Genomic DNA, 24,241 nt, shown 5'->3' on the forward strand with positions numbered 1-24,241 from the left:
GCTCACAAGCCCGGCCAGCTGACCTTTCTAGTCCCATCTCTGGACACTACTGCTGCTCCCCATGCCCACCCACTCCCGTGATGTACAGCCACACCCTACCCAGACTACCTGCTTCTCATGAACTTGTCTTGCAGGTTCATACCTCTGCACTTTGCAAATGCTCTTCCTTCTGCCTGGAGTTGTCTTTCTGCCTTGCTTAGCCAGAAAATTCAATCTTTAAGGCTCAGTGTTAAATGTATTTTAAATTTTTATTTGACATTTATGGGTGTCTACTGCTGGAGGCAAAGACCAAAAAGTAGCTAACATGTAAATGTGAGAGGTCCGTCAGAAGGCTGATGGACCTTGGGCTTTAGCAAGGACTAAAAGCTATGCACCAATTGTTCTGTCAAGACAATGGTGGCTCAGGACAATCCCCTAACCTAATAATCTTTTACTGTTTACCAAACCTTACCTTTGATATGTGTGTTTGCTTTGCTAAAGGGCAAATGTACATTCCAGTAAATAAAAAGTCATGGGTTTGGACATTCAGCGAGCCATTCCACTGGAGAAGGGCCTCCACCTGGCTTTCTCCCATGCCTTCTAAATTTATATTTCTTGTCTAGTGTATCCATTTATGTCACAGCCCCTTCTCCAGATCCTTGAACCCTCACTGCAAAATGTTGCGGCAGTCTACTCTATGCTATTGCAACTCCACTAAGGTAAATTGGGAAATCAAAAGATAAATAGGAACCTCAAGAGGTTCAGGTTTATGGGGGTGGAAGGGGTATGAATAAATCATTATCAAGGGCTACAGTGAAGGAGGTATGGTGCACAGATGGCCTGGGACACAGGAGCCAAGTCCTGAAGGGTGTGAGGGGTTGAGACGGGGAGGGGTCAGCCAGTCAGCATGCTCACCATCCCATATAATGTGGAAAAGTCATGAAGGGGCTAGGCCGCGATGGACTTCACCTTTACAGCAGTGTGGGGCCACTGAGGAGTTTTAGGCAGGAAAACCATGGCAAGGCTAGGGTTTTAGAAAGATCTCACTGGAGGCAATGTGGGAACTAAATGGAAGGAGCAAGAGACTGAAGGCCTCTAGACCAGCTAGGAGGATGGTACAGGCCTCTGTAAACAAGGGCCATATGTGGAGAGGAGAGAAGGAGGGATTTCAGAGATACTTTGGAGGAAGAACTGACAATCCTTTGAGGATCTGTGATATTTTGAATTTGGATTTGTGCAACCTGTTTCTACTCCATCAGATAGAATTATTGTCCTAGCCATCCTTTGAGATACCTTGCTATAGCATTATCTAATAACATGCTTATCTCTCCCCAGAGAATGTGAGCTTCTAGGGCTCAGAGATTGTATTCTGATGTAGGCAGCTCAGTACATGCAAATATGGGAATGACTGAATGAACTCAAATCTTTTTGGTTTTTTATTATAAATCTAGTTATTTCCAAGCAGAAAAGACCCAATCAGAATAGTGTCTATTATCCTTAATACGTATTATGAAATAATTGGTGCCTTCATCTGACTCATTATATAATTTATCCAAAAAATTATTACTAAGCCTTCTATTAATGTGCCCTTCATAATATAACAGAAAGAACATCCTTATTAGAGCCAGACAGGTCTGGATTAGAATTCTGGATCCCACTTATCTGCTGTGGTACGTTAGGCATGTGAGTTTTTAATTCAATAAAATGACAACAGTCATGCCTGCCGGGCAGGTTAAGCGTGGTGCATGAGAGGACATGTAAAAGTGCCCCACATAGTGGCTGGCTCATAGAAGGCTCAAGTACAAGTCCCTTCCCTCCACCTATAACCACAGTCTCCAGTCCCCCCACTTGTGCTTTCCTTCCTCAGCCCAGTTCTATGTTTCTGAGAGACTGATGAAGCCTAAAATAAGGTCACTGCACATGAGTTTCCTATGATCCATTTCATGGCTCTTGAAATAACATTGCTCTCATGGTATAGACCAGGGGTGGGCAAACTTTTTGACTCGAGGGCCACAATGGGTTCTTAAACTGGACCGGAGGGCCGGAACAAAAGCATGGATGGAGTGTTTGTGTGAACTAATATAAATTCAAAGTAAACATCATTACATAAAAGGGTACGGTCTTTTTTTTTCAATAGTTTTATTCATTTCAAACGGGCCGGATCCGGCCTGTGGGCCGTAGTTTGCCCACGGCTGGTATAGACTTTTGTACCCTTTCTGCCTCTCCTCCAGTTTCTCCCTAGCTTCCCAATGCACATTTTGGAGTCAATGAATCAACAAAAGAGAGCAATAGGACCGATATTCTGCAAATATCTATACATTTGACTCCAAAGTACATGACATGACCAATAGCTTTATCTTCTCAACCCTATTTTTCTTAGGCTAGCCTAAAAAATACACTCCTGAGCATATTCTGGTTGGGTGGTGGTGGAATGTGGCCAAGAGCATGCAAGGCACAGAGGACAAGTAGTCCAAAAAATCCTGCTACTGATAATTCATCAACAAGGTAATCACCGTGTAGGGAATAAAGAGTTATGCACATATATTGAATGTGTTGACAACAGAGGAAAAAGTGGTTAATGAATAAATGTTGTTTTTCAAGACTTCGGGAAGGGGAGCTGTTACTGGTTAAAGTACAGTTTTATGCCTTGATCAGAGATATTTCCACATTATAGTTTGGCTGGATTCAACTTCCTGATGTGAAATTCAAGATCTGAAATTCAAATACACTATGAAATTAAAATAACACTGTGAACCCTAAATAGTATTCCATATGTGCCAGGCCTAACTTTTCCCTACCCAAAGAGATCAAAGGCGAGGCTGTGTATATTCATTTTAACTAAAGGGTCATCAGAGGAATACATTATTATTTTTTCTAACTAGGCTTTCCTCCAGAAGAAAAATATATCTGAAAAAAACATATAAATATGACTGTAAAAGTGTACACATGGTAGTTTAAGAGATTTGCCTATATGCAGATACACCTGTCTTTGGTTTCCTTAGATGTGGAGAACAGGATGATCATAAGGCCTGCAGAAATGAATATCCACATGCTAAAGAGGTGAGGCTCCCAAAATGTCACCATCAACCCTTTCCCTAATCCACTGCCCACCTACTGACCAGGAGATCTGCCTTCATTAATTTCTTGTTTCCCCCACTGAGGGCAGGGCATCGGGGGAAATACAAAGCAAGGTTATAGGATGAATGGGCTTGTAGAAACCCCTTATTGAGGAGGTGCTTCAAGGACAAGAAATGCTCTGGAGCCACTAGACCATCATCCACAGAAGTGCCAGAACGGTGCCCAGAGCCATCCTGCTGGGCTTGCAGGGATGGTCTGACATTCCTGATCCCAAGCCAATTCACTAAGGTTAATATGAAGAATAGCTTCACAGTCCCTGGCTAATGTTTACACAAAGTTTGGAATCTGAGAAAAAGGAACATTCCTTACTTGGTCTGTGGTTCAGGGGTAGACATTCATGTGGTTCATAGTAAGAGCTGCCATGCATCGAACTTTTCTCCTATGTGCCCGGCCCTCTCCCATTTCATCCTCCCAGCACCTGGAAAGGATGGTGTCCCCACCCAACCTACCATGAGGAACTTGAGGGCAGAGAACTCACACTCACAATTAATCAATGGCATCAGTGTGCCGAGTGCACGCCTCTCATTTTGTCAGCAACAACCCAAAAGGCCCATTGTGTTGCTCTCTGGACTTTACAGATAAGAGAATTAAGCCTTAGAAGGTAAAGTGACTTCCTTAGAGTGACTCAACTCATAAAAAGCAGAGATCCAGGCCCATTTGTCCTCACTGGGTGGGTGGGAAGTTTGCACAAGCAGTGGCCTGACATCGCAAGCAAGTGAGCCAGCAAGGTGGTTCCTGGGGAATGGGACACACTCCAGGCCACTCAATAGACTGTCCAGTAACTAAGACCTCACCCTAAGCAGAAAGGAAGGGGATTTAGCCTTTCTATTACTTGTAGAGAAAACCCGATTGAATCATTCCTTTTTCCATAATGACAAAAGGCTTAAAGGTCTTTGCTCTTAGTTCTTGGAGCTTCTATTGTTCATTGTCACATCTGAGTGCATTTTGACCTAGACTGATATAACTTTCATTTTAAAATTTGTGATTTTTTGCTTAATTTTCCTCAAGGGATTTTTTTTTTCTTTTTTGGAATAGGCAGGGAAGCAGAGGCTGGCCCAGGAACCTCTCACAGCTCTTTAGCACAAGTCCTATTGCTGAACAAGAAAGCTCAGTCAAGCTGCAAACAGTCTGTGAAGGTGCACACTTGCTGCCTTGTCCTGGAGAGAACCATAGAGCCACCAGGGGTGGAAGGGAGGCATTTCATGCCCTGCCTGCCACTGAGCAGTCCTCAGAATGAGAGCTGGGGAGTCTCCTAGGCTTATCCAGACTTCCCAGAACACAAGAACAGCAGCAGAAAAATCCAGGACCAATCACAATGATTGGTTTCTTCCTCACTGCACATATCCCCTCTTACTTTCCCCTTGCAGTTCATCCTCCTCCCCCCTTGCTTTCTTCCTCCGTCCCTCCACAGGCAGGAAGATCAAAAACCTCATCATAATCACCTGCTGAGCTTCTACAACCATCAAACCCCTTTTAGGACGCCCTGGGGGAAGCCACTGACCTGCGGCCACCTGGCCTTTGCCTGGGAGCGCTTCAATAGGCTAATGGGATTGCAAAGCCCTCAGGAAGTGTTGGTGGTTGAGCTGGATGTAATTACCAGCTTTGTAACCCCTAGAGGAGGATCAGGGGTGGCTCTGTAGCTGGGCCTGATTTTACTAATGCCACTTTCCTCCTCCAGTATTTTTTTGTTTGTATTTTGTTTAAAAGTTAATATTTACTAAGTTCTTACTATATGCCAGGAACTATTTCAAGTGCTTGGCATGAATTAACTCAATTATCATAAAAAGCCTATTAGGTAAGAACGACTAATATTTCCATTAAATAAGTAAGTAAGTAAGTAAGTAAGTAAGTAAGTAAGTAAATAAATAAATAGCACCCAAGGTTATTCTTGCCTTCAGACAAGTTGGGAATCACTTTGTAATGACCTGAAGTTTGGTGCTGTGTAATGGGCCTCTTCTGAAAAGCCACCTAGGGAGCCTGTGGTCCCACACTCTGGGGGAAATTCTGGTGGCACCAGGGGCAGCAGGGAGTCCTCAAGAGCACTGGAGTGACAGTTAGACCTAGGTCTTTTCTCACTATTTAGTTATCCTCAGGAACCAGGAGTCTGGGGGAAGGGTTCTGCTCTTGGGTGCCTTCACCTTAAGTTCCTCTCTTACTGCTCAGAGCATCTCCTACCTTCTAATAATTCTAGTTAACATGAGGCCCAGACCTGACCCTGACCTGGCTCACTGGCAGGTGTGATAAGCCCTTAGATGAAGAGGTTCCCTGGGAATTTGAGGTCAAGAATTCAAAAAATACCTAGAATGTGCTCCCTGATTCTGAGTATCTCCAATCTTGCCATTCAGCCAGAGATGGACACGTTAGCAGGTAACTCGACTCTAACATGGAAAGGGTCTAAGAGAAGTGTGAAGAGATGGCCAGGGAAGCAAAGAGGAGTGAATGGCTAAATCTTTGTGGAAGCAGAGGTGACATCTGAGAGTTGAGTCTTAAAGAATGAATGAATAGAAGCTTAACAGATGGGGAAGGAAAAGTCATTTCAGGCTTTTCTGCCTTATGTTTCTTCTTTTAGGGACCCCCTCCCCACTTTATTATAATCCTGCTCAGTCCATGAGATTCATATGAAGCTAACTCTGCTTCCCTTTTCCTGTGGTGGGCATATGACCCAGAACCCCATCACTGTACACAATTCCCCAAAGGACTCAAGGACAGGTAGAGTAGCCAGGCCAATCAGAGGACTGTCTAGAAGTAATGCTTACACTCTGGGAGAGCCACTTCCACTTCTTGCAGAATTTTTGGTATAAAGATGACCACAAAGGGCTGTAAACTGCTGACATGTTACCAAATAAAGAGGCCCTGGCCGAGATAAAAGAAGACAGAAGCAAGCAGCAATGTGAGATGAAAGGACATGAGAGTCTCATGGTGTCATTCAATTTCTAGATCCCCTGAACTTCCAAGTTATGTCAACCAATAATTCTCTCTCTCTCTCTCTCTCTCTCCCCCTCCCTCTCTCCCTCCTCCCCCCCCTCTTTCTTAAAAGCAAAATTATTCTAATTAATAAATGAGCAGAGAAACAGCATTTGCAAAGGGAGGAATCTGAAGAGGTCAGGATATGCCTGACAGTGGTGAAAAGGCCAGAGCAGAGCCAGAAGGTGTGTGAGTAGTTGCTGGGAAGATGGATTGGGCAGGTTTGGAAAAACTTTTGTTCCTTGGGGACAGAGTCATTAGGATTTTAAGCGTGAAAGTGATGCTAGCAGATGTGTGTTTGGAATGTAGATCTGGTGCCAGTGTGGACAAATGCCTGAGCCAGAAGAGACCCTGGAGTCCAGGAGGAAGCAATCAGAACAGGCTGGTGGACAGATGACAAGGCCTCTGGTACTCAGAGAGCCTGGAAAGTAAGAGGTGGAGCTGAAAGATTTTTAGAAAATAGAGTAGACAAAGCTCAGTGTGATACTGTGATTGTAATAAGAAAGAGATATTTGGTTTTTGTTCCTGTTTCTGGCACAGAGCTCCTAAAACCCTTAACACTTTTTATGTGATGAGCATGAAAAAGGTGTCTTTGTTATATTAATGGTGACTTTTGGAAAGCATCTAAAAAATGGGGGCTGGCTACCAGAAAAATCACCCTCTTCTGCACACCACCCCCACAAGGGGGCAGAGGGGCTGGAGACTGAATTCAATCACCAAAGCCAAGTGATTTGATTGATCATGCCCATGTAATAAAGCCTCCATAAAAATCCAAAAGTATGTGGTTCAAGGGGCTTCCAGGCAGGATAGATAGCTGATAGGGCAGTAGGAAGGGAAGTGGAGCTTTACCTCACCCACTGAACAAAGAAGTCAGCAGTCTTGGGACTTGCCAAGATAAAATCACCAGACAGTCTCATAAATTCTGGGAAAAGCCACAACAATGTAAAAGGGGGACCTTGAAATCTATTATGCTGCCCAAGATATCCAACAGAGGAACCTTGAACACTATAGGAGAAAAAAAGTATAAAACCCTCAAACCCCTACCAGTTGGGGTGCTCAGACTAGCTGAGTTACCCGATTGTGCTTTATGCCAAGTGTACTCTTTTTTTATTTATTTTTTATTTTATTGCTTAAAGTATTACAAAGGGTATTACATATGTGTCCTTTTTTCCCCCCGCCCTTGACAATCCCCTGGCCTCCCCTACCCCCCAGTGTCTTATGTCCATTGGTTATGCTTATACGCAGTGTGCCAAGTGTACTCTTAATACACTTGCTTGCTTTGTTTCAACACTGATTTCTGTCACATGATCTGAATTCTTTCTCACGAACAATGACTAGAACCAAGGAAGGGAGAGGCTCCTCTGATTTGGATGATTCTCCAGTAACATTCCCACATATTTTGCATCTCTCCCACCTGGCTGTCCCTGAGATGTATCCTTTAATAATAAACCAGTAACCTAACAAGTTTACCTGAGTTCTGTAAGCTGTTTGAGCAAATTAATCAAATCCATGAAGGGGATCATGAAAAGCTCTAATCTATAGCCAGTCAAACAACCTGGATTTGTGATTGGTGTTTGAAGTTGGAGGGTGGGCAGTGTTATGGGACTGAATCCTTCATCTGTGGGGTGTGATATGACCTCCAGGTAGATAGTGTCAGCACTAGGTTGAATTGTAGGACATGCAGCTGGTATTTGAGAATTGCTTAGTTGTGTAGGAGGAAATACCCATGCATTGGAATTGGGTGCAGAATTATACTTGGAACTGGTCATGATAAAGGCAGTAGAGGGATCAGAAGAATAGGCTCTGAATTCAGGTGCACCAAGATCTGGGTCTTGTCTAACAGCTGTGGGATGCTTATTTAAGCACTCCAAACCTCAGCTTCTGCATCTGTAAAATGTGACAATAATAGTGCACACTTCATGGAGTAATTGTGAAGATTAAATGAGCTAATGTATGTGTGGACCTGAGAAGAAAGGCTCACTTGGTGTGAGTCCTGAGAAGGACTGCTGAGGTGGATTCCCCATGGTCAACTGAGGACCCGAATTTTATAAGTAATAGTGTTACCATTTTAACTAGCTAGTTGTTAAAAATAGGAAAGGAGCAAAAGGGAGGTCAGACATTATAAGCATTATAACCAGGAAGCTGCAACCTTACACTCCCCAGGGAACCACTGGTTCATTCCCTGTAGATCGCTGGGGGAAGGGTCAACAAAGGAGAAATGGGTGCATGTGCAGTGAAGTTGGGGTGATGCAGGGAAGGTGCCTGTCAGTCTAACCCAGGAACAAAGATAATTGGCCAGAGGAGGCAAAGACACTGTAAGCACGTGAAATACTAGAAGGTTAAAATCCCTAGACAAAGGAATTCTCTCTAGTTCCTCTCTCATCCCCCTAATTTTGCTCCTACCTCCTTGCATTTGCCCATGTTTCTAGAAGCCACATGTACCCCACAAGCAATGGACACATGGACTACAGCTGGGAACACAAACTAAGCTAGCCTGATGCTGAATTGGGCTTTGCAAATATGGAATGGACTCTTTGAGCAATGGCTTTAATCCTAGCTCTGCACAGCTATACTTCTTCCACAGTAGGATGGAGGAAGAGGGAACCTTGGAAACCCAGGGCTTTAATTCCACAGAAATAAAGCCATCTTCAATACCTCATCCTCCTGTGTAATCTCAGAAAACCCCCTTTCTCATGATATCTCAGGAAGCCCACTTCCCCCAGCAGCAGATAGGGACATGGAGAGCTCACCCTGATAACAATAGAGCCTGGCAGGGGCTTCTCACGTACGCTATATACTGGGAAGAACATCAGACTGAATCCTCAGCTTCTCATACTATGCCCTACTCTTTAAGCTGGCTAAGTCAACTATTATAAGGAAGTTTCTGGTTTCATCTTCCTACCAATGGACTAAAACCTGCACTGTCCAATCAGAACTGCTTCATAATGACCAATCAGGGCATATAATGCCCAACTGTGTGACTCAGGCCAATCTACATAAAAGGGACCTAACTGGGAACTTTTGCTGGAAAAGACAGCCTCCCCTCTGCCTCCACAGAACACAATTTAGATTGCTACCTGATCTGTGTTTCCTGGGTTGCAAGTCTTTTTGCCCAAATAAATGCTTTTTAAAAATTCTTTGTTATAATCTACAATTAATTTTGGTTTACATATGTAAAAGCAATGAACCTAGGCCTTGGTACAAAGTAACACTCAGTAAGTCATTGCTGTTTTGTGGGACGGGAAGAAGAATGATAAGGAAGGATGATACTAAAATCCCCAGCTTGAGAATTTGGAAAAATGCTGAGGACAGTAATCAGCACAGGAGAACATAAATTTGTTTTTGGACATGTTGACCCTAATGTGCCTACAAAACCTAGGGTGAGAGTGTCCAGCAAGCAGTGGGACCTCGGACTTGAGGTTTGGTAGACACTGGCCAGTGACGGTCACTGAAGCAATGGCAGAGCAGAGGGCTGAGGACAGATATAGATACCTCATGGGCTGCAAGGAAGGAGGAGTCAGGGAGCTGTGCGGAGGCAGGAGATGTGAAGAGGGAACTGCTGTAAGTGTGGATAAGCTGTTAGAGAAAAGGATTCATCTCTGTTTGGGGGCTCTGGGAATTCTTATTTCTCCTGGGGAAAATGAGAGCTGAAACCCAAGACCGCTTGACTTGCTGAGATATCTCTGGGCTCATCCACAGGGCTGTCTTTAAGGGGCCCAGGGTGGCCCTTAGGTTGCTTTCTGCCCCTTACCTCCAGGTATTGATTAGCCAGGTGTAGGGCACGATCAGTGATGTTAAATATGTCTCTCCAGTCGAAGTTGGCCATGTCATCAGCCCGATTCTCTCGAGGACCCTTGTAGAGGAAGTTCAGCACAGCTTCAGCAGTAATTTCTTCACCAAACTGCCTCTTCAAAAAGCCTTTCACTGTTGGGTTTGCCAGGGTGTCCTTGGGAAGAAGCAATATAGTCACAGCATTTAGAAAAGTCCACAGGATCTTTTGGCCTTGTTATTGGGCCATTTCCAATTTTTAATGAATAGGAATAGAGACTCTAAGGCTCCCTTAAACATTAGTGGGTTTTCTTCCATCATAAGGCATACCTATCTATATCCCATTTCCCCCAAATACACAAGTCTCTATACTATAAAGAGGGTATGTGTGTTGGGGTGGGGGCAGAGGGGCAAGGGAAATGTTATAATAGGAAACTTTCTTTTTCTTATGGAACTTTTTATTCTTTTAATTATCTCCGCTGTATTGAACCTTTGTCTCCTTGCTTTGCAAAGCTGGATATCAGAACTATCTTTGCAGTTATAGAGCTGGCTTTTGAATCTGAGGCTCTCAAATGAATTTATAAAAATGAGAAACCTCAGGAAGCCACTGGTCTTGTGGCAATATTTACATTTGCCCAGAATTGAAGAAATATATTTCCACCCAAAGTCAGTGACTCTACTTGGTGACAGCTTCTAGGACTAGTGCCTTTGGGCCCTGCTTGTTATTTTTTGATCAAACTCCAATAGTGATTAACCCTTTACTGAGGAAAGGAAATAGGTGGAACTTTCTCGGCCCTTCTTCTCCCCTCCCCTTGTCATCCGTACTCTGATCATGGTCATCTGTGTGCTCTTGTCAAAGAAGTACCAGATCTGGGGCCCCACTTCTTCCCAGGCTTTGACCAACTTTCTAACGCGCTCCAGCTCTTCAAAAGTTGAGTTGGCCTAAAACCAGACAGAGATGGACAGAGACAAGAACGGAGAGGAAAAAAAAGTGAGTGAGGACCTTTGGTTATATCTTTCCTGCTCATGTCACCAACCCCCAATGTTTGTGATATGAGCAGGAAAGACATAACCAAAGGCTTTTCAAGGACATGTCTTAATTTTCTCAGTCTACTGCTATTTTCCAGAACAATCTGTTATTTCCCAGCTTCCCAGACTGGACAGAATCTAATTTCTTGCTATCTCAGAGGTACATGTAATATTGATGATGTTATTATTTCCAAACCTAACTAAAGCTAGATTTGGACTCCCTGTGAGCAATTGCTCTTCCTCCCTCTCTTTATTTCAGGTAGCCAGGATTCAGAAAACGTGAACTTTTCCATTAGGGATATAATTCAGGCACTGGGAAAGAAAAACTCATTGTAGTTTGGGCAAAGAGAGGAAGGCCCAGGCAAGGGTGCTGGCACAAAGCATTTTGGTGATGGGAGGCGGGCGGGACTCAAGAGTCTACGTAGCAAAAAACAAACAGAAGGCTCATTACCAGGAGAGCACAGTATATCTCTCTTCCACTTCCACTTCCTCTCCCTCTCCCTCTCCCTCTCCCTCTCCCTCTCCCTCTCCCTCTCCCTCTCCCTCTCCCTCTCCCTCTCCCTCTCCCTCTCCCCCTTCCTCTCTCCCTCTCATTCTTCTGGGTGGTCCTAAGTAGAAGGGACAAGACTAGCTGGGTCCGCCCTAGACGGCTTGGCTCAGTGGATAGAGTGTCAGCCTGCGGACTGAAGGGTCCCAGGTTTGATTCCGGCCAAGGGCACATGCCTGGGTTGCGGGCTCAATCTTCAGTGGGGTGCGTGCAGGAGGCAGCCGATCAATGATTCTCTTTCATCATTGATGTTTCTATCTCTCTCTCCTTCTCCCTTCCTCTCTGAAACCAATAAAGAAATATATTTTTTTTTAAAAAAAGACTAGCTGGGTCCTTACGTTCTTCAGTATCCTGCGTGCTGCGGGGCAATCCGGAGTAAAGAGGATTTTTCCCATCAGCAGAGGCTTTGCTGCCCTCCAAGCTATTTTGGTTAGAGGGTTGGACTCCAGGCTCTGGATCAATGCATTACAAAAGGTCGCTGCCAGGAGAGAAGGGACAGATTTTATAGAAACTCCCGTTGCTCAGAGCTAAACACGGTCATTAGTGTGTGCAAATCACGTGTCTTATTCAACTCCATGCTGGAGGATTTGACAAATAACCTAAATTAATAGGCTGTACCCCACCAATAACAAGCTCATCATTAGTAAGTAACAAAATGCCACAGTTCATCAGAGAAACAAAAGACGGGGCTTGCCCTGTGGTTTCTTCTTCTGCTTTAGGAGAAGGAGGCTGAGAAGGCTGCTTGTGATTAGTGCAAGGAACAGAGGCTGTTCTCAGATGAAAGGGACTGAGAGGCCACACAAGGCCTCGTTCTGGAATCTCAGCTTTAGTAGCAATGATTTTCCTTCAATTAGCTGCTCAACTTCTTGGTTTGTGTGGCTGTTTTCGGTCCCAGTGACTTGCGGTGTGTGCCTCGCTGCCTCTTTAATGTTTAACTAGAGGGTTACCTGGTTGCATTTCTTACCTCCTCTCCCACCCACCCCCTACTATCCTTTACCCCATGTGAGCCAAAAATAATACTGAAAGGTGGGAAAGAGGGCTTGCCAGGGACTTGCCATTGGGAACATAATTCAGTGCTAGACACACAGATTTTCAGTGCATTGTGTTTATAAAAACATCCCACAGCCGTGTTTACTTGCCAGGGCCCTTCTGACCTGAGCTTGGCTTGCAGCTCTGGCTGCCTCCTCATTTATCTTTCTTCTCTTCCTCTAGAACGTAACCCTAGTTCAATCAGATCAGTGGGGAATGTCCTCTCTGTTCCCTTTCCAAGTGGGTCTCAGTTTTTTCCATGGCTCACATCCAGAACTCCTTATGCACACCATCCCCTTCCTATAAGGGGAAATGTTTTTTCTGGGTGTGCAAGCTCTTTGCCTGAGGACCCTCCACAAGACCAAGGGAGGGTCAACCTGAGACTGGTTGCACCTGAAAGTGTCAAACCATCAGCTTAACTGACATCACAGCCTGATTACACACAGGACTCAGAAAACATACTTGTTCTTTTGTCGTAAGAGTAGATAGGATCTTTCCTCTTGGCGTCAATCCCTAGGAAGGCCTTATAGTTATTGTCTTCATACCAATTGAAGGAGAACACCCGAGAGCCTCCTCCCTCTGGGTAGCCACACAAGAGGTCAGACAGGACACCCGTCAGCTGTGTGAAGGTCTCTGGACCACCAGTCTGCATGAGGGGCCTGGTCACCCACAGCAAGTCTTGGACACTCGGGCGATGGACGAACTGGAGCAAGGCAAAGGCTTCGGGTTATTTGAAGGCAGCCAGAGTCACGACCTACTGTGCAATCAAGTTCCCAAGTATTGGGGAGACCTCCACATTTAAAAGAAAGCATCTATATTCTCAGCAATCTTAAACACTACTGCCATCCACTCAGGGCCTAAGAAGAAACTAAGATAAGCCTTAAAGAACATCAAAGAGTGAATCTCAACACATAGTAATATCACTTCTCTCTTCTAGCCCCCTTTACTTGAATTCCTTGAGAATGTGTCTTTGAGGAAGTGTAGAGAATACTTCTCTGGAAGCCAGTTCTTGGAGTCTGTTATTCCACCAAGATGGGGTTACTGGGGAAAAACTGATGGAGGAATGGCTCTGTCTAGAAAGGCAAGGGCAGAGCAAATCTCTTTAGCCAAAAAGTTTAGAATTTAGTTTCTTATAATTAGAAAACTGTTTTCTTATTAGCTTGATTTTATCAAATTTCATTTTCCTGAAATGTGTGGTGTGTGTGTGTGTGTGTGTGTGTGTGTGTGTGTGTGTGTTAAGATTCAAGCAAATATAGAACAGGTAAAGTCTCCATGCTTGGAAAAACACTTGGTAAAAAGGTAACACAACACTTTTTAATTCTGCACCCAACTAAGAAGAGACTGGTGGGTCTCTTCTCCATATGGGGACCTGTGGTGCTCATCTTTTGAAGGTAGGTCTGCAATGCTCAGAACTAAGTTGAGGGCTCCCAGAGTTGCCAGGGTCTCAGCTCCCACAATGCCATCTGACTTTGCTTTAAGGGAAAATAAAAAATAAAAAAACAATGCTGCTTTTATTCCCCCATTATTACTCACTTTCAAAGGCACTTGGGAATTTAAAAAAACTATTAGGATTCAATCAGGTGAGACTGAAAACAGTCCCCCTACTGCAATAAGTGATGTTTACCTGCCGTCCCCTCTCTTTGTCCACATGCCAACACTTGCCCTCTGAAACTACTGAGTGCCATGTCGAATCCGCACAGTGAGTCACGCCTATAATCACAGACTAGGCTTCAATAATGAAGTTGGAATCGCAAATTGCTTCAACAACAGTAAGCCTTATGACAGTCGTGTAAGAGGTTATTATTATGTTGCTCATTTAATCCAAGCACGCAAGAGATGAAGGGGCTGTTCCAGGGTCAAATGGTTTCGTATCAGTTAATATACCGTAAATGGGGCCATCTGCTTCAACCCTGTTCATCAATGCTGAGACTTGTTATCCAGACAGGCCAGAAACCTTCTGGAACTCCCACAGAGAATTAAGAGTGTTGATATGCTTTGGGAATTTTTTTTACATTCTCAATCAACTTCAACTTTATTATACTGATAGGAATTTGTTAAATGCTTATAAATAAAAGAATGTTAAACAGAGACTCCCAGTGCAGCAGGTGGCCATCAGTACAATGGGCCCTTCTCTGACTGTCTCTGCTCATACTCTGCCTCAGTTGAGCTTAGATTTATGCAAACAGATTCCAACTATGCAGTTTTCCAGCTTGGCTAAGCCCTAGTCAGCTGAGAATAGTGGAGGAGGGAAAAAGTTCCAGGAAAATTATATTTCATTTTTTGCCTCCCTCATGATACTCATCATGTTGAAAGTAATTGCTTATTTCACATTGCTCTTCCCTGTTGGGCTGTCTGTTTCACAAGGGCAGTGACCATATCTGTTCATCATTATGCCCCCAGCACTTCTCACCTATTAAGTGGAAGATCAATTTCTATATGGGGAAAGGCTTGTGCAACCAGATGTTAATCAAAATGTGCACCATCTTTCACAATAACACACAAAAAGTCAATTGTACTTTCACTGTGTTGAAATGAGTCAATATATGTGAGGCACTTAGCCCTGCTAAGACTATAAATGTGTGCTACTACAATGGCAGTATAGATTTGTGTATATTTCAAGAACATAATAGAATAGTGGGCCACCTCAGTGCCAGAAACCCTTAGATTCCACTGTGAGTCCACCGATACTCTGTGCCAAGTCAGACAAGGTCGCATGTCTTCCTAGGTGTGAAATCAGAAGGACGGCTCCCTTCTTTGTGCCTCCAGCTCAGGAGCACAGGTAATTTAGGATAGAAACAGGTGCTTTAAAATTGCTAGAAGGAAAAATCAAATGTATTTCTCTATGAACAGGTTTGAGGTACAATTAAATTGTCTGACATAATAAGTGTGGTAAATTGGTGGAAAGATAAAGTTAAATTATAATTAACTGTCATCGGGCCACTTACCTCTTGAATTCTTGGAGACATATCAGATAATATTCTTCCCCAAGATCTCAGATTGATACCTTGAGAACTGCTGTCTAGGAGTGTAGGAAGCTGTAATTGATGGGAAAAGTATTTTTTTTTAAAATATATATGTGGTTATACATTCACACATGGGCGCTATCTGATCTCCTGTTTGCTTGGAAAACATTTCCTCCCTTCTTTCTGATCACAAGACCTCTTCTGCAAGATTGCTTTCAGAAACAAACTTCTTGTATCTAATTGAGAAAAGCAGAGGCTCTTACTCCAAGTCACCCTGTTGAGCTAGTCAATCACCAATACTTTCATGGTGACATGAAATCCACCCAATGAGCCTGATTGCTGGCTTAGTGACACCAAGCAAGACTCCTGAAGGAAGGAAAACAAAGGGTAAGGGAAGGCTGCCTGCGTGGCGCCCACCTGTCCCCCCCCTGGGCTTTGTATACAGTCCCAGGCTTCCTCCTCATTGTTCACGTCTTTGTTCCCTTTGTGTCCATTCAGGCACGTTGTGTGGCTTCCTCTGTTCAACACCATTTTCTTATGTAAAAGATTTGGCCAGTTACATCACCTCTCAAGCTGCAGCTGGAAAGAGAAAGAAGTTCGCTTGCAGACTGTCAGGTGAGAGCGGAGTCCTGGTGACTCCGGGCCCGTGCCACGACGCAGAGCTGCTCCTGCCTGTTCCACAGTGTGGGGAACAGGGACCTCCACTTGCCGGTTCTTAGTCCCAGAGCCTTTTGCAAACACCCTGTTTCCCGGAAACCCAGCTCAAGTCCTAAATGAGTGACTTCATTCTTCAGAGTTTCAAACCTGCTTGAATCACTTATCTTCTGTTTTTCAGGAATGAATTCTAAGTTTGAAGACAGTGGTTTTCAAATGCAAGTGTGCATTTTGACTAGGCCTGGAGGGGATCTGTATTTTAACCAGCTCGACATGTCATTCTGATTCAAACCCTTGTGACCACAAGCCACAACCTCAGCTTTTTATTTGCCAATGCGGTTCCCCTAAATGATGGGTAGGTGGATCCAGCCGCGGCAAAGCAGAGAAGCAGGTGGAGCTGGGCTTTGACCAGCTTTGCCTCTTGTTTCTAGCGATACATCCTGTACCCCTTTCTCCCGCTACAGGTACAAGGGTGCACGCTATCACCCTGGAACTGAAGAACAGATGCAGGTCCACTCATGGGGCATTTGAGGCTTATTTTCTAACTTTCAAATGAAAGACTTTGTTATTCACGACAGCCACACAGCGGGCAGGAGAGGAATTTTCCACACATAGGAGGAGCAAAGCCATCACTGAAACATACCCCGGAAAGTATCTTTTCTCTTTAACCTGAACACTGGGCTGGGCATTGGTCTTGCCAGGACTTACTTGAAATTCCTTGCAAATAGCTTCAGTGCATGCTGGGAAGGCACTTTAATTACTGCTTTCCCCATAGGAGGATGGGGCTGAGAAGAATAGGTAGGACGAGATGAAGCGAGCAGGTAAAAAGTGTTTTCCATTGGCAAGTTATCACCAAGGCCTGTCTATTCTTCTCCTAACCTCCGAAATTAAAGTCTATCTGTGTAAAAGCCGGCTGTCCCCGTGTGGGCTCAGATGACAGTCTTCTCTCTGTGCTCCTTGCTCACCTTGCCCAGTTCCGCTCTCCCAGGGCACCTTGCTTCTTTCCTTCCTTGCACTATCACCGCTGGTAATTATTCTGCCATTTATTTGTCACCTGTCTCTCTTATTAGATGCTAAGCTCCACGTAGAAAAGAACCATGTCCTATATACAATTTGATAAATAAATGCTCTTATTATAGCAACAAGCAAACCAACTATAATTGTGTATATACCTGATACTCCATAAAATGCTATGCTTGCTCATTTAGGGCAGTGCATTAGTCAGGGTTCTCCTGAGAAACAGATAAAGTGCCCACTCACCCCATTCCACACATCCTCACGATGCCCCTAGGAGCCAGCCCCCTCACTTCCCAGAAGGCCTTCTTTCTCTTACTACCATGCTCTCCTGCCTGCCTTCCCCATGGGTTAGGTGATCCTCCTAGCTGCTCCTAGAATTCTCAGTGCATTCATATCACTTTTATATTGGTTTGCAATTATTTTTAACGTATCTGTCCACTACACTGTAAACTCGTTAAACACAGAACAGGCTTTATTTTGTTTTTATACCCTCAAAAGATGCTATGTAGCAGGTGCTCAATAAATATGTATTATATTAATTAATGAGTAAGTTAACTATAATCAAATAGAAAAGAGAGAGTCTAGTGAGGTTTTAGGCTGCATGTCTCTGCAGGTATGATGGTGACTTACAGGAAGGGAGTGAGGTCAATTCCACTTGGGGACAGGGAAGGTGACACTTGAGTTGATGTTTGGAAGATCAGTTGACAATAGTGACAAGGGGGGCAGTGTTTGTACATGGAAGGGGAGGGACAGGAATTCTTGCTGGAGGGAGGAACGTGAGGAGAGTCAGCTAGAGAGAGTGACTGGAGAGATGATCAGATAAGAAAGAACAGGACCAGGAATGTGTGGAGAGGGAACCAGAGGAACAACAGCTTGAGATGCATTTTTATGTCCTATTAACACTCTTTTTCAATCTTGTTACTAATTTAATAATATTTATTAATCAAATATTTACTGAGCTGAGTGCGTGGTACTATATCTGCAATTTCTTTCCTACCTCTTTCCAGTGGGTCTGATAAAAAATGGGAGTCTTGTACTCATACCTTTGTTTTAGACACCACTTACATCTCAGACCAGTGCCTGTGCTCCCCCTGCCCCTCCCCGGCAGCCCTCCATATAAACCTGCTCACCAATTGTCTGAATGATGTTGCCATAAATTATAAAATGACTTTCCCAGGACTCTCCTTTTCTTTTGGTTCCCCCATTATCTATTAAAATTCTCATGGATTGTTTCTGCCAGAAGAACCGGAAGAGAATGCAAGTTTGTTTAAATGGAAATGTGAAAACATCTCTAGAAAAAAGGTCATATACTGAATGACAAGTATCACATACACACACACCACTGCTTCCTATGCCAAACAAGTTCTCTTAATTTCCAAAATAACAAGTAACACTTCCATGTCACCATGGGGCTCAGCACTGCCAACCCAAGGTCAAGGTCTGGTTAGACCTCCTAAGGAGACTGGAGATATAAATAGGTTTGGAAAGGTTATGTCTCTATCATCTTCCATCAGCTTTGGTTGGTCTGAGGGGACCTTGAGCCTTGATCATCATATACCTAAGAAATGGATACAAGGCCTTAGCCAGAAGCCAAGAAGATTCTGGTTATTTGAGATTCTGGTTTGGGTTCTCAAAGGACAAGAAACATGCCTGTTCTTTGGGACTGTGTAATGTTTTTTTCTGAAGGCAGAATAAAGTATATTAGCTACTAAAAATAATCTTGTTGGAGCAGTATTTGCTGATGCTTTGGACCCAGTGAGTTAAACAGATGCCATGTTGCCAGCACACAGAAGGAACATTTTATGATTTGAAATTTTCGTTTTACTCTCTCTGATTCAAAGAAGACCACCTGGAAAACAGTATTGATTTCTAAGTTGAGGATCTGCTTAACACAAGGGTAAATAGGTAGCCATAGGTTAAAAGTGTCTTTACTGGTACAGGGATGACATGGCCTGTGGGAGCCGGTGGAAGGCTCTGAAGTGAAGGAGGAGCTGGCTTAAAAGCACCCAGGCAGAGGTGAAAGGCAGATGAGGCAATGGACAGACAGTGTGGCCCCCTGGGCTGCTGCTACAGGAAATCCAGATTTATCCGGGAGGGAAGTTGTTGCTAGGCAACTAGGAGAATGTGGATTTAAAGCATGTTTGTTGCAACCTGTCAGTTGTTAAGCATCAGATGAAAAGAGAGGAAGCTGGCTTCAGTGGTGAGGGGGCAACCAGAGGGGACACCCTGAGTACCAGGAAATGCGTCATGAGTGGAGAATTCAGACTAAATCACTCAGAGATGGGGGCGGGGGGAATGCCAAACTGTCTGTAAAGGGAGAGGTCACAGAGACATGCTGTCTCCCAGGACTGGAGAGGACAACGTGTCTGAAGAGAGGGTGGGCTCTGGGGTATGTGAACAGACAAGTTATGGGACTCTCTGGCTCAACAGAAACTCAGCCTTTTTCTCTCCATTGTGACTTCAGTCCTGGTATTTGTGGTTGATGAAAGCAAAACTGAGTTTGGAATCTCAGGGCAGTCAAAAGGTCACTCCATGAGACAGATTTCTTGCCAGTCGGAGGGTCTGAGGAAGGAGAATGTTGCACCTAAATGTTTGAGGAGGACATTTCTGGGAGTGGGACAATGATGGGGGGACAGTGGGGCCTTGCAAAGTGGCTGTATTCTTGCTTTGGTAAGAGCAAAATGCTTTTTTGTTTCAAGTCGCTTGTCCATTTCTTCTCTAATGTGAATGTCACTACCATTCCATGAAATATGTAACATAGGCCTTGTTACCTCGATCTCACAAATGGGGAGGCTGAGATTCATTTAAGTGACAGCAAATTAGGGGCCAACCCAGAGCCAGGACCCAGTCTCCTGGCCACCAGGAGCTCTCTGTGTGCTCCAGTGGGCTGCCCACTTTCTGGGCCTCTCATCACTGGGCCCCATGCTCAGGGAGAAGCTGATCACTCATAAATTACGGAAGAATCTGTGGTTATATTGAAACCCTTTAGAAAAGGATGTCTATTAATGGTAGGCAGGAAAGAAATTTTAATACCAAAACTCTTAAGCTGGTGTCTGGCTTCAGAGGTCCCATGAGCCCCCAACCCCTGTGTCTGTTCTGTATTTCTCTAGGGAAAATGTTTAGAGCTATTGCCAGATTTTCAAAGATAGTCCTAATCTATGAAGAAGGTTAGGAACTGCTGTTCTGTAGAGATAAGGAATATGAGGCCAAAATCCTTCTTCAAACCAGTTTACCCTGGAGAGAACCTGATGCCTAATACATCCATGCTCAATCTATGTCTACTGAATAAAGGCCGGGACCCAGGACCCATTATCCTAAAGGCATAGGGCCTGCTTGTGTCCTGAATGACTTCAGTTTTGACCTCTTAGTATTTTTTCCTTTTTAAATTCATAAAAACAACATCTGATCAGTCATGACAATAAGCCCCGACCTACTCTATGCCTAGAGCCTAAAAGAAATCAAGTCAGCCAATGACAATTAGGCCTGTAGGCCTAATGCACATTTAATGTACGTTGATGTTCCTCTCTCCTATTGCCTCTTTATTTCTTCTTTATTGAAATCTGTTGAGCCAGGGGATATTTTTATTATAACAGACACAGTTTTGTAGATGTAGACAGAAACAAATCCTAACACTGTCAATCACATATACTTGCGGTGGCTTAATAATTTTCAAAAAACCTACTTTCTGATTTTGCTTTGTTTTTGCCTAACAGCCCTGCTGCTCACCCCTCATGCCATGCTGCTGGCACTGGGCATCTCTTCTCTCTCTTCTTCCCTCCCCAAACCCTCACCAGAAGTGGGAGAAAGTTGACAGTCCAAAGATTCAGAAATCAGAAGGGAGAGGAAATCATGAAGTTAAGTCACTGTAAAATCCTGGAGATGTGGGGCTTTTCCAGAGAATTTCAATGTAGAAATATCATCCGACAATGGAAAGGCATAGTTAAAATTTAGCAAACCGCAATGGATGATCACAGAGAGCAGAAACCATGGCCAGCTCACACCGGGCAGCGGGCAATCCACCCACACTTCTTCCCCACGATTCAGGAATTTAGGGAGCCGAGCCAGGAACAAAGCAGGACATTGAAAGGAGCAGGGGGCCTGGACCCCCAAGACTGGGTCCTTTCTTTCCCGGAACGCAATGTTCAGCCACCCCATAGTCAAAGAGACACAGGTAAAATGAAGTCAGAAAAATAAAATACCGTGACAGAGTAATAGTTGAGGGGCAGGAAAGAAAGCTGAATCATGCCACACTGGAAGCGACTGCGGAGGGGAAAGCCATGGGCCAAAATGCTGGGGAGGCCAGATTTCCTCTATCAACATCCATGAGAGGGGGAAGGGAGGGAAACCATTTCCCAGCAGTGTGGCAGGTCTTGGCACCCGCCTCGGTTCCCCTGCCGGACTCCCACAAATAAACATCAGAGCAGAAGGGACAGATTTGCTTCTCAGCAAGATTTCAAAGCTGTGCACCAGAGTCGGAGAGAAAACAGGAAGGATCTAGATCTAGAGGGAGGAGAAGGAGGAGGAGGGGCATGCTTACCTCGGGCCAAATCAGATGGGAAACGTCACAACCCCTCACCCGAAACTGACACATCATTTTTTATGAGGTGTGAAGCCTTTCAGGTACCATGGGCCCAGGTCTGAGCTGCTGGGTTTCAAGCTGGGGGCGGTGAGGCCGAAAGACCACACGTGAAGACAAGCTCTTTCAAGCTCTCAATTGAGGTGAAACCAAGAGGGGATAAATCTCCCGGAGAAAAGCCTTCCACCTGGCTGCTTGCTTGCTTCCCAGCCCACCTGTCTCTGGGCGTCCAAAGTGTGCACGTGCTTGAGCGTGTGCTTGCGCTCAAGTGTGCGTAAGTGTCTGCATGGGGATGGGCGGGGTGGAGTAAGGCCATGGTCCTGCACTCGGATTATTTGAAGATGACAACACTCACTTCTGACTCCAAGAGGCCGAGGAAAAACACAGCTGGCCTCGCTGGTGCAAAGCCCCTCTCCAGTTCGCTCAGCTCCCCCAGGTTTCAGGGGCTGGAGGTTGCACTCCTCCCCCAGTCCCCCACATCCCCTCCCCCCCCCACACACACACCCAGCTCCTTACACAGCAGGGGCAGGTGCTGTCACAGTGGTTTACTGGGATTGTCCCTCTTTCTTTGTTAATAAGCACTGACTTGGCATTTAATAAAACCTTATTTATACACTGGCTCTGTGCATATGAGAAACAGCCCAGGAGGACAGGGGCTCAGCCTGCCCCACGCTGGAGCTCAGCGTGGCTGCCTGCCAACCAGCTGCAATAACAGCCTCTTCCCAGCCTCAGAGCTGCGCCTCTCAGAGGGTCTGCCTGAGCTTCTCTGTGCCCCCTCAGGCTTGTTTCTCTAAAAACACTGTTAGAGTGGGTACAGGAGCAATAAAAGCAAAATCCTATCTTCATGCCTGTAATTTCTTTTAGGTTTTTTTTATTAGTAATATTTGTTTAATTTAGCCACTCTGTCCAGTTGTTAAATGGAAAAGCACATTTGAAGGGCACCAGACAGGGTGTTTGTCCTTTTTGCTTGGGACCCACGTATCCTGTCTTGGTCTTGTCTTTCCCCAAAGAGCTGAGCAGGAGCAGGAGCAGAAGATGGCGGGCGGGGGAGTCCTTCAGGCCCATCTCCCATTCGGTTGTCTCTGAGCCACTCAACTGACTTTGTAAAGATAACAGTCGGGCCTTGGAGGGAAGGTAGGGGAGGGTGGGGGTAAGGGGGAGAGATCAACCAAAGGACTTATATGCAAGCATATAGGCCTAACCAATGGACACAGACAATGGGGAGGGGGGTGGGGGGGGTGAGGGCATGAGCGGGGGGTAGGGGATAACGTGGGGATAAGGACACATATGTAATATCTTAATCAATTATATATATATATATATATATATATATATATATATAGATAACAGCAGAGAGGATGTGTCGCCACAGCACCCTGTTCTATGGGTGATCAAATGGAAGTGCTTGAAAGCCTTAGAGCATCTGGTATACTATCAGTATTATGCTTGCTCTACAGCAGGGGTGGGGAACCTTTCTGCCAAGGGCATTTGGATATTTATAACATCATTCATGGGCCATACAAAACTATCAGCTTAAAAATTAGCCTGCTCTATTCGGTCAAACATTTCATTAACTCATGCCTAATGCCTGGGCAGGGACAGACCAAATGATTTCTTGGGCCTGACACTGGCCACCCCTGCCCTACAGAAATTGAGACTAAGTCAAACTCCTGTGTTTTAGGTCAGTAATTCTCAACCCTGGTTGGACTTTGGAATGATCTGGGGAATTTTGAAAAATACTGAAGTTTCAACTGAATCAGAATCTCAGGGGGTGGGGGCTGGGCAATCATAGTTTTTAAAAGCTCCTCAGGTGATTCAATGTGCAGCCTGGCTGGGCACCACCGCTGTAGGCATGTCTGAGCTGTGCTTCTGTGGCCTGGCCTGTTTGCAGGTCTTGAGGCTGACAGAGAATTCATGAGGGCGGGAGGGGCACACGTGGAGCCTTGGCCTCAGCACATGCCTGGCGCCTGCAGGTGCCCAGTTCCGGTTTGAGTGCATGGGCCACGTGTACGCAGGTGGTGAGCAAGCATGCAGGACCCCGCTCAGGCCAGTGAGGGTGATCGGCCAAAGTTCTCCTCTGGTTTCGGAACTCTAGCACTTGCCAAAGCAGCGTGTAACGACAGAAAGACTTTCTGGTTTTTCTTATCTGATAAAAAATATTTTGACCCCCTGGCAGTGGGCAAGGAGGCACCTGATTGGTGGTGTTGCTCTTATATCAATCAGGGGCAAAGCAGATATACAGTCCTTAGTTCATCCTAGCTTGATGCCTGTGTCGGTGGCCAGAGCTGTTTCATGCCTGAGGCACATAAAAAAAAAAATATTGTGAAGCAGTGGCCTGAGTTTGGGTCCAGTCCTAATGAAGTTTGCCCAGGTTCCCCTTTACCCTGCTACCTCTAGAACTGCCCCCCAAGAACTGCTGGTCGTGCCCCAAAGGCATGTTTACCTAGATCAGCAGCCAACGTCCTTCAGAAAGAGACATGAGGGCCTGGCCCTTTCCTGGTAACCAGAGGATTGCATGGTCCTCGGTGCCAGGGAGCCTCAGTCGCTCTGCAAACACAGGTGCTGTCTCCTGGCTGT

The 24,241-nt window shown here is 45.0% G+C and overlaps 1 protein-coding gene and 1 pseudogene across 4 annotated transcripts in view; one reads left to right on the forward strand and one right to left on the reverse strand.

Moving 5' to 3' along the window:
- Nucleotides 1-24,241, reverse strand: part of ABCA4 (ATP binding cassette subfamily A member 4) — a 130,580-nt gene that overhangs the window by 100,573 nt on the left and 5,766 nt on the right. For 3 of the 4 annotated variants that reach the window (XM_036351686.1, XM_036351687.1, XM_036351689.1), the window contains exons 3-7: nucleotides 15,400-15,489; nucleotides 12,917-13,157; nucleotides 11,764-11,903; nucleotides 10,675-10,791; nucleotides 9,833-10,027 (exon numbers count right to left, since the gene is read on the reverse strand). In XM_036351686.1, coding sequence (XP_036207579.1) covers nucleotides 9,833-10,027; nucleotides 10,675-10,791; nucleotides 11,764-11,903; nucleotides 12,917-13,157; nucleotides 15,400-15,489 — 783 coding nt within the window. Of the gene's footprint in view, nucleotides 1-9,832; nucleotides 10,028-10,674; nucleotides 10,792-11,763; nucleotides 11,904-12,916; nucleotides 13,158-15,399; nucleotides 15,490-24,241 lie in introns of those variants that run through there. The other variant, XM_036351688.1, reaches the window with a different exon arrangement.
- On the forward strand, nucleotides 23,829-23,973 carry LOC118678025 (annotated as a pseudogene).

The sequence above is a fragment of the Myotis myotis genome, unplaced genomic scaffold, assembly GCF_014108235.1.
Source record: "Myotis myotis isolate mMyoMyo1 unplaced genomic scaffold, mMyoMyo1.p scaffold_m19_p_2, whole genome shotgun sequence".
Lineage (NCBI taxonomy): Eukaryota > Metazoa > Chordata > Mammalia > Chiroptera > Vespertilionidae > Myotis > Myotis myotis.